Genomic DNA, 18,132 nt, shown 5'->3' with positions numbered 1-18,132 from the left:
ATAAATCTGAAGGTTGATTTCTGAGCTCTCAATTCCATTCCATTGGTCTATATTCCTGTCCTTGTGCCAGTACCATGCTACTTTGATTACTGAAGCTTTGCAATAGCTTTTGAGATTGGGAAGTGTGAGTCCTCCAAATTCATCCTCTTTCAAGATGGCTTTGGCTATTCATGGCCACTTGCTATTCAATATAAATTTGATGATTGGTTTTTCTATTCCTGCAATGAAGGCTGTTGGAATATTAATTGAGATTGTGTTGAATCTGTAAATCACTTTGGGTTGAATTGATGTCTTAACAATATTTGGTCTTCCAATCCATGAACAAAGAATGTACTTCCATTTATTTAGGTCTTCTTTGATTTCTTTTAGAAATGTTCCATAGTTTTCTGAGTAGAAGTCCTTTACATACTTGGTTAGATTTTTTTCCCTAGATACTGGATTCTTTTAAGTTGCTATTGTAAATTGAATTGTTTCTTGATTTCTTCAGATTGTTTATTACTGGTGTATGGATACACTCTGATTTTGGGGTGTTGAACTTGTATCTGCCAGATTGCTGAATTCATTTACTTGTTTTAATAGCTTTGTTGTGGGTGGTTCAGGATTTTCTGCATATAGGATCATGTTATCTGCAATATGGAAAGTTTTACTTATTCCTTTCCAATTTAGATGCATTTTTCTCAAGCCTTATTGCTCTAGCTAGCACTCCCAATACAATGTTGAATAGCAGTTTTGACAGTGGGCATTTTTGTCTTATTCCTGCTCTCAGAGGGAAGTTTTCACCATTGAGTGTTTCACCATTGAGAAGATGTTATGTGTGGGTTTTTCATATATGCTATGCAAGTTTGAATGTGTTATGCCCCCCCAAATGCCATTATATTTTATGTAATCTTGTGTGGGCAGAACTATCAGTGTTAATTAGATTGTAATTCGTTGAGTGTTTCCATGGAGATGCACACTACCCAACTGTGGGTGATGACTCTGATTGGATAATTTCCATGGAGGTGTTGGCCCATCCATTCAGGGTGGGTCTGAATTAAATTGCTGGAACAGTGTATAAGATCAGACAGAAGGAGCAAGCTGCCACAGCCAAGAGGGACACTTTGAAGAATATCTAGAAGCCGAGAGAGGAACTGCTGTTTGAAGATGGCCATTGAAAGCAGACCCTTGCTCCGGAGAAGCTGAGAGAGGACAAATACCCCAAGTGCAACTGAGAGTGACATTTTTGAGGAATTGCAGCCTAGAGAGGAACATCCTGAGAGAAAGCCATTTTGAAACCAGAACTTTGGAGCAGACACCAGCCACGTGCTTTCCCAGCTAACAGAGGTTTTCCAGACACCATTGGCCATCCTCCAGTGAAGGTACCCAATTGCTGATGTGTTACCTTGGACACTTTATGGCCTTAAGACTGTAACTGTATAACCAGATAAATTCCCTTTTATAAAAGCCAATCCATCTCTGGTGTTTTGCATTCTGGCAGCGTTAGCAAACTAGAACATATGCAGTATATCATGTTGAGGAAGTTTACTTCTATTCATAGTTTTCTAACTATTTTCACCAAGTTGTGTGCTGCATTTTGTCAAATGCATTTTCTGCATCAATTGTTAAGGAGATGGTCATGTAGTTTTTTCTTTCATCCTGTTAATGTGGTATATTACATTACCTGATTTTCTTATGTTGAATCACTCTTGCATAACTGGGGTAAATCCCACTTGATCATTGTGTATAATTCTTTTAATGAGCTATAGGAATTGGTTTGCTAGTATTTTGTGAGGATTTTTGCTCCTATATTCATAACGGATATTGGTCTGTAATTTTCTTCTCTTGTGGTTACCTTTATCTGGCTTTGGTGGGAGGGTGATGTTGTCTTCTTGGATTGAGTTAGTAAGAAATCACTCTTCAATTTTTGGAAGAATTTGAGCAGGATTGGTGTTAATTTTTCTTGCAATGTTTGGTAAAATTGCCCTGTGAAGGCATTTGGACCTGGACTTTTCTCTATTGAGAGGTTTTTGGTTACTGATTGTGGTGTTTGGAGATATATGAACCTAGTAAAACATATTCTTAAACTTAATCCACTCCTGTGTGTGGGAACCCATTGCTAATAGGACCTTTTGAAGAGGTTACTTCAGTTAAGGTACAGCCTACCTCAGTCAGGATGGATTGTAATCATATTACTGAAGTCCTTAATGAGCAGAATGAAACTCAGACAAAGAAAAAGCCACAGAGGGAGCAGCCAGAAGCTGAACATCAATGGAACCTGAAAGAGAAGGAAGAGACCAGGTGATGACACCATGTGTCTTGTCATGTGTCAAGCTAAAGTCCAAGGATTGCCAGCAGCCAGTTCCAGAATGCTGCTGTCTTTGGGGAGAAAGCATTGCCTTCATGTAACCTTTATTTGGACTTCCATCTTAGTCTCAAAACTGTGAGCTAATATATTCCCATTGTACAAGAATAAACATTGCATGGTATTTGCTTGAGCAGCCAAGGAAATTAAAACAGATTTTGGTACCAGGAGAGTGGATTGCTGCTATTGCAAACACCAAAAAAAATGTGGAAATGGCTTTGGAAGTCTTGTGAAGTGTTTAACAGAAAAATCCTAGATTGCTTTGAAAAGAGTGTTGATAGAAATCTTTATGCTAAAGGTACTTCCGATGAGGCCTTAGAAAGAAACGATGTGTGTTATTTGAAACTGGAGGAGAGGTGATCTTTGCTTTAAAGTGTCAGAAAAGTTGACAAAATTGAGTTATGATGTTGGATGGAAGGCAGAACTTGAAAGTGATGAACGTGGATATTTAGCTGAGGAGATTTCAAAACTAAATGTGGAAGGTGCAGTCTGGTTTCTTCTTGCAGCTTTTAATAAAATGCAAGAGGAAGAGGAAGAGCTGAGAACTGAACCCCTGGGCACAAAGAAAACAGAAGTTGATGGTTTGGAAAATTCTGAGCTTCCAGAAAGTGAATCTCCAGAGAATAGTGACCTATGTGTGGGGTTTACCTGAACCAGTGAACAATTTCCAGAAATCTGGACTGCAAATGCAGTTATCTAGGAAGGCTCTGTGGCAAGTCTTTTTGTCTGATGGTTTGGAACCCTGTGAAACACATTCAAAACCAACACTTTTTGTGTGTGTGAGAGAGATTTGTATGAATGGAACTCCTGCCAATCTGGACTGAAAGGGACAAAGAAGAGACAAACTGACAGAAGAATAACTTTAAGGGCAGAATCATGGAAGCTGAGTTCTGGACTGAGGAGATTTCCATGGGCTAAGAGAGGGGCCCCACCCATGGGTATGGAAAGGGTCAGGTCTGCCCCAGCACTTGGAGGGGGCTGTTTGTTACAGGATTTTGGGTTTAAAGTATGATCAGCCCTTTACATTAGAACTAACATCTCCCCAAGTCTGCAGAATGGAAACACAATAGAATAGGAGGTGGGGGAGGAGGGGTAAGCAAGAAAGGGGTGGGAGATGGCCACTAAGTGTCTTCCCCAGGACTAAGCCTTCTGACTTTCTCTTCTAATTTAGACTCTCATTTTCAGCTCAGAGTAATTTTCTTTCATTATTTTTCACATAGCTGCCTTTCCTCCAATCTCTTTTCACAAATGAAATTTCTAATAGATGGATTTTGGCTCTCCTAGGTTGGTACTTGGTGTTGTTTTACTCATATATTCCAACTTTTTGTCTTTTTTGCTTGTTATTATAGATTTGCTTACCTTTTCTTCCAGAATACTAGTTTGGTCTAAACCATGTTTAAACACTCATGTGTTAACTTTAGTGATCTTTATTTTCTTTATTTTTTGTAATGTGATTGCTCCTTTTACATAGTAGCCTTTTTTTTTTTTTTTTTTTTTTTGGTTTGTGGATTCAACAACTTCTTGAACTTCTCTAAGATTTTTGTTATTGTTGTTGACATTGTTTTACATTTTATTCTGTTCCATTTCCTAGGGATCAGTTTTCCCTTTGTTCATCTCTTCTATTTCATACTGTTGGTCTCTCAAATGTTTCATGATCCTTGGTAATTTCCTTCGTATTTCTGAAGGACCAGGGTACTTAATGAACACATCATAGGGATTTTCCCCCTGCATTCATTTGGGTATATCTGCTTAACAGGATCCTTGTGCTGGATGGGAGGGTGGACTGTCCACTCTGTGAAAGGGGTTGATATATATTGACAAGTAAGATTCCATCTGGAGCATGTGGGGAGAAAACAAGCAGTTTCCTTGGAACTCCCACAGATATCAAAGTAAGGAGAAAATTTTCATGGGAGAATTGCATAATTCCATCAGGGGTTAAGCCACATTTCCTTTTTTATTCCCTGCTTGCTCACCAGAGAGATCCAGTTATATCCAGTTAGCTCTGCTTTTCAGTTTAGACCAATGTGTGAACTGTGAACCTTACCTAGGAAGGTCTTTCTCTATATTTAAATTTCCTGAGTTCAATTGTCTCTGCTGCTTGTCATTCTGCATACTCTGAGAAGTCGAATGGTTTAAATTGTTCTGCTGTAAAGGAGGCAAATTTTAATTGATTGCCCTGAAAATTAGAGCTAGTCATTTCTTTTTGTTTTGGATTGGTTGCAACTGAGCCTCACTTTCTCCAATGGAAAGAACAGTTCATATTTCCAGTGTGACTTTCTACTATGCTTGTCTTACCTTTAAAAAAACTCATTTATTCATTTCCACCTGACTTTAGTCTTTGAGTCGTGTCACCACTTCTTGTTTTCAGCTTTATTTTATATTTATTTTAAGGAAATGTGCTGAAGATGTGGCAGTAAATGCCTGTGCTCAGTTTGCCAACTTGAACTATTCATTCTGTAAATTAATGCTGTAGTTACTGAAGAGGGTAGCAAATACCCTGCTAAGAGACAGTTTTTCCATTATCATCAAGAATAGTGCATGAGGATGTATTTTTTAAATACTTGACCTCTGTTTTCTCTTTAATCTGAAATTCTTAAACGTTCAGTTGTTTTTACCTCCCAATTTTCCAATTAAAGTCTCAATCAAAATTTTCTTTCTTTCTTAAATCAGTGAATTTAAATTGGATATTTTCAGAAAGCAATGGTCACTTATATTAAGATGCTTTTAAGAGAGTTCAACATCAATCATAAAGAGAATGCAAGCCTCCAGTTTAACTTGGAGGATTGAGTCACTCCTATGATAACATGTTTCTCTGAACCACAACAAGGCCTCCTTTGCCACTCAATCTCTAATTTGCATCAGGTGACTAAAGGCCAGAAAAAAAAAGTAAAGGTAAAATATACTTTTTGTTCTTTTTGAAAATTTTAAGAATTGTTTTTAGAATCATCCTTTTTAAGGGAATTAGAAGGAAAGTAGTTTTTTTTAAACTTTTTGGAATACCACAATTTCTTTTCTAGCACAGTTTGTGTTATTTACTTTTCAGAAGCGGTAACTTTCAAATGTGTTATTGCTTTTATCAACCTAGCATCCTAAAAGATACATTTGCTACTGATACTTACAAGTTAAATTTCAGATAATTTTCTATTTATTATAAATTTGCATTTGAAAATGATTCTTATTTTAATTGCTATTCAATATCTGCTTCTTTCCTTTCCTTTTTTCTATATGCAAAGTTTCTCTGAGAAACAGATTCTTGAAGTTTGTTGGATTATCATAACCTAATGCTTACCTTGTAATAGCATCAAAATGTATTCTCTGAATCAGGTCTGTAAACTAATTGTAATTTGGCAATAGGAACATATGACTTTCCGAGAGAGCTACATCTTTAATACTTTTATAACCAATGGCCGTAAAGAGTTCCTCAAGCACATTTTGTAGACATAAATGTTTTCCTTTAGAGTGTAAGTGCATTTCTTTACTTGATCAACATTTTCACATAATTTGTAATGAAGTATGTTTTAAAAGATGTATTCCATAATTGTCATTCTTACTACGATGCATGGTATTAGAGGACTGTTATTTAAAACAAATATTGCCATTTTTAGGAAGTATATAACATTTTTCCTAAATTTCCAGAAAATGAATTCTTTGGTCATGAAAGTAGATTTTAATTTTTTCCAAATACTAACATAAATATTTAGAGATGATAGTCAACAAGCACTTCAAATCAGAACATCTCTTAGGAACTGGGAAGAAGAGATAGAGAGATAGAGAGACAGAGAGATAAAAGAGAGATGGAGATTGAGATTTAGATTACCCAGAAAAGGAAGAATAAATACTAAAACAAAGCGGAAAAGATAATTCTCAAATCATTTAATTCAATGGAGAGAGAAAATCTTATTCAAGAAATTTTCTTAATTATGGGCAAAAACCTGTCTCCCATTACATGTATCAAAGGTAAAAATATGAAAAATTATTAGTTGAATAACATGGTTTAGGCAATCAAACCTGATATCTCTAGCTACATGGCTGAATCCTGAGTAACTAAATCTGATCTTCAGGCTCTCTCTCTTTTTTTACAATTACCTCACATTAATACATCATAAAACAGAGACATCCCAGGACAAAACTTTAGTCTTTCTATAGACATATTTTTATTCTAGTTATCTTAATAATCATTTTGATTCCCCTTTTCACCTGTTTTCCCAAAACCTCCCTTGCTATTCCTCTCACCTGTTTTTCTCTTCCATGGCTGCACACAGCCCTCTTACTGTTCAGCCAGGTTAAATTAGAATGAACACTAGATTTCTTCATGGCTTTTTGAGTTCCTCAAATGTGACACATTATTACTTGAAGTGCTTACCTTACCAATATTTACTATGTTACTGTAGAAATATCTAACAAAGCTTAGTCACAGGAGTTATCTCAGCCTTGTTTCTAAGTTAGAACTCAGTTTGATAATGGCAGGAAGATCTCCTATTAGAGTATTCTTAGATTCTTAATGTCTAAGTAGATTCAGGAGCAAAGAGTTGAAACAGTGCTGAACGGAAAACTTTAAAAAATAATAAAATGCAAAATATTCATGTGCAGAGATTTAGAGTTCATATTCTTTATTATATTATGAGAATCATGATCATAATATATTTCTTAGCAATAAGCTTGTATATGAACCTGATTATTTCTTGGAAAGAGCTTTAGAAAATTCAGTAATAAAAGTTATTTTTATACTTCATGAGCATCCATAATTTCTTGTCTATTGAAATCTAAGTCTCATAAGTCTCACCCATTTCTTAAATTTTTCTATGTATGCTAGAATAGCAGATGCTATGAATTTTTAACAGGAGCTATCTTCAATTGTCTGTTTTCTTTTTTAACAAAATAAAGCCTCTTAACTAAGCACAAGCCCATTGTTCATAACAGATACAAGTTGATGAATCCCATGTTCCCTCTTAACATGTATATGTGAAAAGAGCAAATCCCATTCCTTAGGGAGCAGTATTCCTTGAACAGTAATGGTTCAAGGGTTGACATTATCCTGTGCTGGGATTGCTTCTGCTTTTGTCACAGGCCTTCCAGAACAACCTTGATTGCAGTGTTAGTCCAACCCAGGATCAGTGATAAGAACACCTCAGAATGTTGTATTAGGAGACCCTCACAAGGCTTACATTTAGAAATTAAAATCTATTTCAAAATATTTTCAAATTATATGGCTTGTGTACTTCAACTGCATGTAATTAACAGTCTTGCATAGTTTTGAACAAATAAACTTATTTTTAAGGAATTAAAATGTATTTCACATTTATGGTTAGTAAATGTTGTTATAATTAATGCAGAAAATCACCTTCTTTTCTTTATTACTATCCAAGTGCAGCACAGTTCTCATGTTGTGTGAATAAGCAACCAAATGCAGAAGTTCTCTAATGATCTTTTAAAAATTCATTCAAGTTAATAATTAGTTACCTACTCTATTTGGTGCTTAAAAAGTTTACTTTTTAAAAAATAAAAACCCTATAATTCACTTGGAGACATGATAATCTATACTATATGTTATTAAATCCTGAAGGAAATCAAACTGACTGATTTAACTGCAACATCAAGAGCTTCCTTATTCACCCAGCCCTGTACCTGAAGTGGAAGCTTAGTGCCTTAGGAGGGGAAACAAGATATCTTCATAGACAGTGATACAAGACATAAACTGAAAAGAGAAGAAAAACACATGCAAACACAATTTCAAAAGCTCTTTCTTCCTTCATGTGCCACATTTTTTTTTTCTTTAGATTGTTTAATTTTAATGGGCTTGACAGTTTATAGTCAGGTTTACTGAAGATTGATAGGGATATTTCAGGTAGGCAACATTATTTTAATTTAAAGACATTCGCTTTATGAGTATGAACTGTGTGCATATATAGCATTGGTCGTCAATCCTGGCTACACATTACAATTACCCAGGGAGCTTTTAGGAAAATCATGATGCATAGGGAATAAGGGGTAGAGGGTCTGGCACAGGGTGTTGCAGTCTGAGTGGGCTGAGGCAGGTGCCATGTGGGTGGTGTCTGGGAGCAGAGAGCAGCTCTGCGGCCAGCGCAGGATGTTGGAGCCCCAGCAGGGTGAGAAGGGAGGGCATCTGCATGGGTGGTAGGGGGTACAGCTCCAGGGATGGAGAAGTGGTTATACACAGAGCAACTGATCAAATAAGTTAATACATGGAGGATAAAGGAGCCCAGGTTCACCCTGTTGGAGAGGGTTGCATTTGTTATTTATATATATGTGGATACTTGTATCCAATTCCTTCATACATTTTCTTTTGTTGTAACTAGAGATTTTCCATGTTTACAATCAAAGGGCTATTATTCTACTGCATATTTTTCCACTCGTTATAAATAATATACTGGTACTGTACAGTGCAATTTGTGATGCTTAATTATACTAATCAATTTCTTTAAGCCTACCTACTGAATACCTACTAAACCATTAACTACTGTTAGTTTCCTTTACCACAGATAATTGACCAATCCATAATTAGCTGCTGATATCCTCTTGTTTTAAAACAGCCCTATCTTAAAGCTCTGGCTGGTGGTGTTACTCCCCACTCCACCCCCCCACACCAAAACCAAAACCAAAACAAACAAACAAACAAACAAAAAAGACCCAAACAAACAAACCAACAGAAAGCACCTTCTTATTTCCTGAAAAGGACTTTTTCTTGCCAGACTGCAGAAAACCATATCACTTTTCAGGTAACATTATAAAAAACATTATCTTTGTAACAAAGTCCAACTCAGATGTTACCTTTGCTATGAAGCCATGCCTTATTATCCATAGTAAGAATCAATTCAGATCTTCCTTTGGTTTTCAAAGAACTTAATTCATTTTTCAATTAAATTAATTTTTTAGTTGGTACTTGTGATGCTTAAAGTCATGTGTCACCTTGGCCAGGTTGTGGTGCCCAGTTGTTTGGTCAAGTAAGTATTGGCCTGATTGTTACTGTGAGGATATTTCATGGGCTTAAATCATCAGTAAGTTGATTGCATCCATGGCTGATTACAGCTACAATCAACTGAGGAGACTGTCTTCAGCAATGAGAGAAGTCTCATCCAATCAGTTGAAGGCTTTAAAAGGAGAAGTGGTGATTTCAGCAGTTGGAAGAATTTCTATCTCTACTTCATCCAGCCAGCTTCTCCTAGGGAATTCATTGAAAACCATCAAAGTACCCAGCTTGTGGCCTGCCCTACAGAATTTGGACTTGCCCATCCCCACGTCATGTAAGATAATTCTTATAAAGATCTCATAATATTTACAGATATCTCCTGTTGGTACTGCTTCCCCAAAGAACCTTGACAATATGGTTTTGGTACCAGGAGTAGGTAGTTCTTGGGAAACACAATCTTAAGGATGAGATTTTTGAATTTTTTCTGGGGTTTTTGGGATTGGTTCTCTAATCTGATTAGATTCAGATGCACTAATTACTCTATGTTCAGTAATCAAGATGGTACTGATAGCCCATGGCATGATTTGGCAATACAGATATCAAAACATCGCCATTGGGTATAGCTACTCAAGTATTTGTAAAAGGCAAGGGTCTGGGTGAGAGTGCTAATATGTTAACAGAATTTTGTGGAATTAAAAGGTATGTTGGATACACGTATAAAGAAAGAGATGTGCTCAAGTCTTCAAATTCCCAATTTAAGTGCCACATGAAGTACATGGAAGTTTCTAAGTGTGTCCTGAAAGAAAATCTTATTTCATGTAGCCATAGACTTGAGATTTCTGAAAACCAAACCCAGAATCTCATTGTGTGAGTGACTAAATTACAACATAAACTAAATTCCCAACCAGCAGTGTGTCTGCTGTTAAAGTGAGGGTGTTGGTTGGAAAGGAATGGGATCCTGAAAATTGGAATGGGGACAAACGTGTTGATAGTGATGGTGGTGGGGATTCTGCTGAGTTTGCCAAATAAACCTGTGATGGTCTGCCCTGAGGAAACAGCCTCCTGACCTCCAGTCTGCCGTAAGAAATCTGCCATCCAATCTCTACCTGAAGAGATTAATTCTGCTGTGTGATAAACATGTAACCACCTCCCCTGAGGAAATAGCCCTTACTCCTGTCTGAAGAGATTAATCCTGTTTCACCAGGTGAAACTGCAGTGGAATATCCAGAGGTAGTTGGCTTGCAAGACACATCTAATTTTTCTCATGACCCTCCCCCACCACCTCTCTTTTCTTCCAGACCTGCAACTAGACTGAAGCCCCAGCAGTCCCCAAAAGGTGAGGCACAAAATGTGACCCACGAGGAGGTGTGCTACATTCCAGAAGAACCACATTTCCAGTTTATACAGACAGAAATCAGGGTAATATGTGTGGGAATGGTATTAAGGGCATGGGATAATGGTGGAAGGAATATAAAGTTGGATTAGGTTGAATTTATTTATATGGGTTCCCTAAGCAGAGATTCTGGATTCATTGTTGTAGCTCAAGGGGTTAGAAATGGCTCTAACAGTTTGTTTGGCTCATTGGCTGAAATATGGACCAAAAAGTAGCCAACATTACCAGTACTTTCCTGGTATAATATAGATGAGGGGATCCAAAGGCTTAGAGAGACTGGAATGTTAGAGTGGATTTATCATGGAAGAGCTGCTCACCCATCCTGGTAATGTCCAGAGGACACACCTTTCACCAGAACTGTGAGGAATAAATTTGTGAGACTAACTCCATCACATCTGAAGAGCTCTGTGGTTGCTCTTCTCTGTAGGTGAGATATTACTGTGGGAACTTCTACCATTGAATTTGGATCCTGAAACACAATGGGGATGGTGGGATACTGGTTAGCAGAAGCCAAGAGGCAGTACTTAATCTCAAAAGACAAGGTGGGAGCAGCAACCATAATGGACAGCAAAGCAGCAATCAAAATAGTCTTACAGAGAACTATAGCATTGGGTAGTAGATCAAAGGATACCTAGAAGTAAAATAGATCAGCATTCTATGAAATTCTTACTTGATTTGTGTAAGAAGAAGAGTTCTAGGGTAAGGGAGCAAAAGTCTAACTTGTATTACAGAAACAGAGTCACAGCCCCTTAATCCATACCCAGACCGGAGACCGTTTACAGACCCAGAATCCCTTGAATGAAATGAAGGCTGGGTCCCCGTGGGGAAGGAGCCTGTCACTCTGCTAAAAATTTATACTCTTAATCTTTCTCCCAGTCTTCCCCAAAGAGACCTATGGCCTTTTTCCAGGGTAACTGTGCACTGGGAAAAAGGAAAGGATCAGACATTTCAGGGATTATTAGATACTGTCTTGGAAGTGACATTAATTTCAGGAGACCCAAAATGTCACCATGTCCCACCAGTCAGAATAACTGGTCTGAGCCACTGTCATCTCTGCCTGGATTATTTCAGGAGCTCCTTGCTGCCTTCCTCCTTCTCTCTTATGCTCCTTCAGGCTTTTCTTGAGCCTTCAGATTACGTCATTCTTCATCTAAAACCCTCCAACCTTTCACATCTCATTCAGAGTGAAAGTCAGAGTCTCTACAAGGCCTTACAAGACCCTTCCTTTTGCCTATCTGTCTCCTTTTACTTAGTTACCAGCCTCTTTGAAGGTCCTCAAACATGGCAGGCAGGCCCCTTCTTCATCACCTTTGCACCTAATTTCCTCTACCTTCTCCAGACATCCTCCAGGCTCACTCTTCACCTCCTTCAGACCAGTGAGGCCTTCCCAGGCCATCCCATCCAAAAATGAATCCTGCTTTATTTTTCTTCTTTGCTATGATCACTTTCCAATGTACTACATATTCAATTTACTTACCTTGCTTATTGTCTGTCTCCCCTACAAGAATGTGAGCTCTGAAGACAGAGATTTTTGTCTGCTTTGTTCTTTATTGTATTCAGCCCTTAGAATGGGAGCTTAGGACATAGACAGTACTCAATAAAAATGTCCTGCATTCATACGTGAATGAACATGATGTACCACTGCCTTTACACACATGTCAATGCCCCAGAGACCACAAGGAACATACCTGTAGTTTATTATTTGTTGCAACAATGGGGAATACACATCAATAGAAACCCTGGGGTGTCTCTGTAAGAGGATATTAGAATTTGCATTTGGGTTGGGTGATTTGGGAGAGGATCCAGGAAAGCAGGGGTTTGCTCTAGACTGGATGCAGTCAGAAAGCACGGGCAATTCTATGACTGGGTAAAGAAGACACATTCCCTCATTTAGCAAGAGAGAGGGATTCCATGGGTTGCACTGTGATCTTGCTTCTTTTCTGTGCTTAGACAAAATTGTGGTATGACTCCGCTTTGTCTTGTTCTTATCATAGCCCAGAATAATCTTGTCTGAGGCTGGTGTCCTGTGAGATGCTTTATACCCAATAGAAGAACAATGTGACCTGGCTGTGAGCACCAGGCCAGCTTCTGAATGCCAAGGGCTGTTTTTTTTTTGTTTTTTTTTTTTTTCTGTTTTTGTTTTTATTTTCTCACTAGCAACACAAATTTTGTGAAGAAGGAGTGAGGGATAGATTAAGAATAATCAGAAGATAGGGGTTTCTTTGCAGACTCTTGTATCTGTACCTGACAGGCCTGCCTCCCCTCAGGGGAACCCCACACCCACCTAACCATCTCCTTCACAAGCAGGACAAGGGGACTGTAATGAAGTGAGGACCTAAGGCCTGCTTGGGACAAGGCAGTCCCCACCTTTCTGTTGCTTCTGTGATGTTCCCCTCTTGGTGGGGCAAGAAGATGAGAACAATTGGTGAAGCCAACATCAGTGCAGCAGCAGCTAAGCCTTCCTCCCTGGGGCTCTTCCTCCTACCAGGGAAGGGTCTGAGGAGAAAGCCCCTTCCCTTCAGCCTCTGGCTTTTGCAGATGTGTCATTTATCTGGGAATCTTCAAAAAATTTTCCCTGTTGAAGGAAGGGAGCTGCTCCCTCCTATATGTTCTTAAAAGAATCCAAGAAGAGAAAATTGAGTGAAAAAATTTGGGGCTATCCTATGTTAAACTCCTTACTCATCCCCACCTCCAATATCTTGCTAACTCTTCCTAAAATTCTACCACTTAGAGATTTGTTTAAAGGATCAAACTTTCCTGGGAGCATTACAAGAGGGGAAGAGGAGAAGGAAGGGGAAGTTTGCTCCTGGTGACCCATGGTTAAGTGTAGGTAATTGTACTTGCTGCTGTGCTACGACAAGATACAGGTAGAGCTCAGCAGAGGGGATTTTGATGGTGTAGGTGAGGTGAGGAAAGGCATCTAGGGGGAATTCTGGCACTATTGGAAGGGCAGGCCAGGACTTTCCTGGAGAAGAAAGGAGGGAAGAAGCAGATGGCCAGAGACTGCATGGAGGAGAGAGGGTGGGCGGGGGCTGAAAAAGTCTGCGAGGTGCCACGTAAGGACACTCAGAGCAAGTCATGCTTAACTAGGAGAGTAACAGGGGGCGCTGCAGCGGCAGCGACCTGCCTAAGGAGGAAGTGGTAGCACAAGGCACAGCAAACAGAAGACAGAACTGTACTTATTTATTTCATTGTGCACCCACACATTTTATCAAGAGATATGCCTGCCTCCTGGCATGTAACATGCACCTCCAGGAAACAGGAATAAGGAGAATAGGAACTTTCCAGGCCAGAAGAAAAGAATCACTTGGTAACTTTGCAATACATGAGGAGGTTCTATGGCAGAAATGAGGGGGCAAGACCAAAGGGGAAATAACAACCAATGGAAGCTCTGTTTTGAATAAATCCCTAAGCAAGAAGTGTTCTGATAGAATACCGTGTCTCTGACAAGGACTGAGTTTTAGGTTTAAAGAAAAGTGCTTTTTTTTTTCTTTCTTATCAATGCACCGATATGCAAATCAATTTTTCTTACTCTGAGCAGAATATAATTGATAATCAAAGATTAAAGAGCAGTTTTGGGTACTACAATTATTTTTGTATTTATAAGATTAGGTAACATTGAAAATGTTGTTCTCTTCAGACCATAATTTACACTTTCAGTATAAGATATTTCATTTTACTATGTGGAATAATCTTTTTCATCTCTTTGTTTTGGAGAAATATGGATATTTATTGAATGAATGAAAGAAGAGAATACCTATATCCATAGTTTTTAAAAACTGATGTTTAATATATATTCATTTAGTTGAGACTTCTTAAACATTTTTGAATAGTTTTATAAATTCTTAAAATTTTTTTTATCTCATTCAGTGCCATATACCTGTAAGTTCTGCAAGGTTAGGCTGGTGATACCTGGACATTAAAAATGATAATTACATATAACATGCATCACACAGACTTTGCAAAGGATGAAATATTCATAAGCCATAGATTCCATGGAAAGAGTCTGTGTCAATCAAAGCTCCTGCTTGTGAGTAACAAAATCAAACAAGACCAAATTAAGACCCCAGTGGGCCCAGAACTGGAACACAGAAGAAGTTTATAGGCAGAAGTCAAGAAGTTTGCTTCTGAAATGCGAGAGAATGTATCAGCTACTGATATTGACTACTGAGACAAAGAAAGTGCAAAAGCTTTCTTGAAGGAAACCATCCAGCTGGGAATTAAGAGCTGACCCAAGGATCTTTTGGTTATCTGTATCTTGATTACCACAACTATAATGTTTATGCCCCAAACTATTCTGGGATATGCCCAAGAGAGGAAGTTTTGAGGAACAATGTGCTCTCTTAGCTCTGGAATAGCAGTACTGCTTTATATCCTTCTATTGGTATCAGGAAATCCCTGGGGGCAAGTGAAAACATACTGCACTTCTCACTATTCCAAATGCATGAATCCATGAGGATCTCTACCATGACATGCCATGATTATGCTCTGCCTATATTTGTCTACACAAGGCTAGGATACAGAAAAGAACCTTTATTTTTCCTTTCTGTGGTAAGAAGCTATTTGCTTAATGTTGGGGGGGGGGGAGGGTTCCTCCTTATCCCAAAAGACATTTCTTTGTTAAGTATGAACTTTGAAGAATTCCTAATTATTCATCTGTTTGATAGAGAAATAACTCTTCCTTTGATTAGTCATCCACCTAATTTATACAAGATAAATTCTGATTATTTTATTTATTATACTCCTTTTAAGAAGGAAAGGGGATAAAATGGGAAATCAGCATCTGCCATATTTCCTGCTCCCCAACTTTGTGCTAACTTCCTGAACATTTTGAAAAGTTACTGAATTGGTTGAGGGTAGACAGTTTACAAAGTCAGAGAGGATGTTGTGAAATGGATTAATTTGCATTTGTACCTACATATGGAATTGGATTTGAAGGCATTCCTGCTTCTAGTCTCACCATCTCAAATATTAAGAAAAGTAAAATAATTTATTATTAGAGAAGTTGTAGGTTTACACAAAAATAAGGCTGAAACTACAGAGTACCCATATAGTCCTCTTACATACTCAGTTTTACCTATAGTTAACATTTTGAAGTACTGTGGTACTTCTGTTACAATTGATGAAACAATATTATTACAGTTATACTATTAATTGTGGTCCATAGTTTACATTAGGGTTCACTGTATTGTACAGCCCAATTGATTTTTTTAAATAATTATTCCAGTAATACATCTGTATACAACCTAAAGTATCCCCTTTTAACCACATTCAAACATAATTCAGTGCTTTTGATTACATTCAGTATTATCCATTACCAAAATTTTCTATTATCAAAAAGAGAAACTCTATACCAATTAAGGATTAACTTCCCATTTTCTATCCCACCCCACTCCCTAACCCTAGTAATCTGTATTCTAGTTTCAAGTTCTATGAGTTTGCTTATTCTAATTATTTCATATTACTGAGACGATACACATTTGCCATTTTGTGTCTGGCTTTTTTTACTCAAAATGATGTATGCTGGTTTGTATATATTATGTCCTCCAGAAAAAGCCATATTCTTTAATGCAATCTTGTGTTGATTAGGTTGGACCCTTCTGATTGAGTGTTTCCTTGGAGATGTGACCCATCCAACTGCGAGTGACACCTTTGATTAGGGTGTGACCTCTTGATTGAATGCTTCCATGGAAATGTGGTATCACCCATTCAGGGTGGGTCTTGATTAGTTCACTGGAGTCCTATAAAAACAGCTCACAAACAGAGGGACCTCAGAGCAGCTAAGAATGACATTTAAGAGAGAGCTGCAGCCTAGAGAGAAATGCCACCTGGGAGCAAGTGGACACCAGCCACGTGACTTCCGAGCTAGCAGAGGTTTTCCAGATGCCAATGGCCATCTGTGACAGTTTGAATATATTGTGCCCCCCAAATGTCATTATCTTTGATGTAGTCTTGTGGGGCAGACGTTTTGGTGCTGATTAGATTTGCTTGGAATGTGCCCCACCCAGCTATGGGTGATGACTCAGATGGGCTATTCCCATGGAGGCATGGCCCCAACCATTCAGGGTGGGCCTTGATCAGTGGAGCCATATAAATGAGCTGACTCAAAGAGAAGGAACTCAGTGCAGCTGAGAGTGATGTTTTGAAGAGGAGCAAGCTTGCTAGAGAGGAACATCCTGGGAGAAAGCCATTTTGAAACCAGAACTTTGGAGCAGACACCAGCCACATGCCTTCCCAGCTAACAGAGGTTTTCTGGATGTCATTGGCCATCCTCCAGTGAAGGTACCCAATTCCTGATGTGTTACCTCAGACACTTTATGGCCTTAAGACTGTTACTGTGTAGCCAAATAAACCCCCTTTTTATAAAAGCCAATCCATCTCTGGTGTTTTGCATTCTGCAGCATTAGCAAACTAGAACAGATTTTGGTACCAGAGAAGTGGGGTGTTTCGCTGCTGAGTTTGCAAATACCAAACATGTTGGAACGGCTTTTTAAATGGATAATGGGGAGTTTCTGGAAGAATTGTAAGGAGCTTGATAGAAAAGGCTTAAACTGCTTTAAAGAGACTGTTTGTGGAAATATGGACTCTAAAGATACTTCTGACAAGGACTTGAACAGAAATGATGACTGTGTTATTGCAAACTGGAAGAAAGGTGATCCTTGTTTTAAAGTGGCAGAAAATTTGGCAAAATTGAGTCCTGGTGTCAGATGGAAGGAAGAATTTGAAAGTGACAACCTGGAATACTTAGCTGAGGAGATCTCCAGAACACATGTGGAGGATGTATCCTGGCTTCTTCTTGCAGCTTACAGTAAAATGCGAGCAGAGAGAGAGAAACTTAGAACTGAACTTTTGGGTTCAAAGAAACCAGAAGCTGATGGCTTAGAAAATCACAGGCTTCCAGGGGGTGGAATCCCAGAAGCTACAGCCCAACGTGAGGATGTAACCAAACATGGAACCCAGCTGCCATTTCAGTACAAGCCAAGATTGGAGATGGAATTATCCAGAAAGTATTTGTGAAAAGTCCTATTGTCTGATGGCTTTGACCCCTGCATGCTTCATGCAAAGCCAACAGAATTTTGGCGAGATCTTTACAGACAGAGCCATTGCCAGTCTGGACTGGAGAAGACAGACAAGGAACAAATTGAAGGAAAAATTTCTTCAAAGACAGAGCCATGGAGGTTGAGGTCTGGAGTCAAAACGCCTTTGTCTGGGAGAGTGGAGCAGCCCACATGCATGGAAAGGGTGAGTTTGCCCCAGAGGTCAAGGGTGGGCATTCCACCTCGATGCTCTGGAAGAATTTTGCCACCCAAGTTCCCAAAGAGGGTGAAGCACATTTCCAGGGAATTGGGGAGAGCCTGGCTGCCACCACACTGTTCTGAAGGGGTATAGCATGTGCCCTGGAGGTGGAAGGGAATCCGGGAGCTGCCCCAATGTTTGAGGAGGGTGGGGCCGAGAAGATGTTCTCCCCAA

General features: G+C 38.8%; 1 protein-coding gene and 1 pseudogene across 1 annotated transcript in view; both read left to right on the top strand.

The window, feature by feature from the left end:
• The window catches only part of LOC119535331 (hyaluronidase PH-20-like), a 39,084-nt gene extending 27,011 nt beyond the window's left edge, over positions 1-12,073 (top strand). Inside the window, exons 4-5 of the mRNA XM_037837753.1 lie at positions 10,568-10,688; positions 11,777-12,073. Coding sequence (XP_037693681.1) covers positions 10,568-10,688; positions 11,777-12,073 — 418 coding nt within the window. The remainder of the gene's footprint in view (positions 1-10,567; positions 10,689-11,776) is intronic.
• Positions 12,074-13,654: 1,581 nt separating this feature from the next.
• LOC119535329 overlaps positions 13,655-18,132 on the top strand; it is a 32,728-nt pseudogene continuing 28,250 nt past the window's right edge.

The sequence above is a fragment of the Choloepus didactylus genome, chromosome 5 (genome assembly GCF_015220235.1).
Source record: "Choloepus didactylus isolate mChoDid1 chromosome 5, mChoDid1.pri, whole genome shotgun sequence".
NCBI lineage: Eukaryota > Metazoa > Chordata > Mammalia > Pilosa > Megalonychidae > Choloepus > Choloepus didactylus.
Note: the sequence above shows the minus strand (reverse complement) of the source record. Positions and strands in the feature narration are given on the sequence as shown.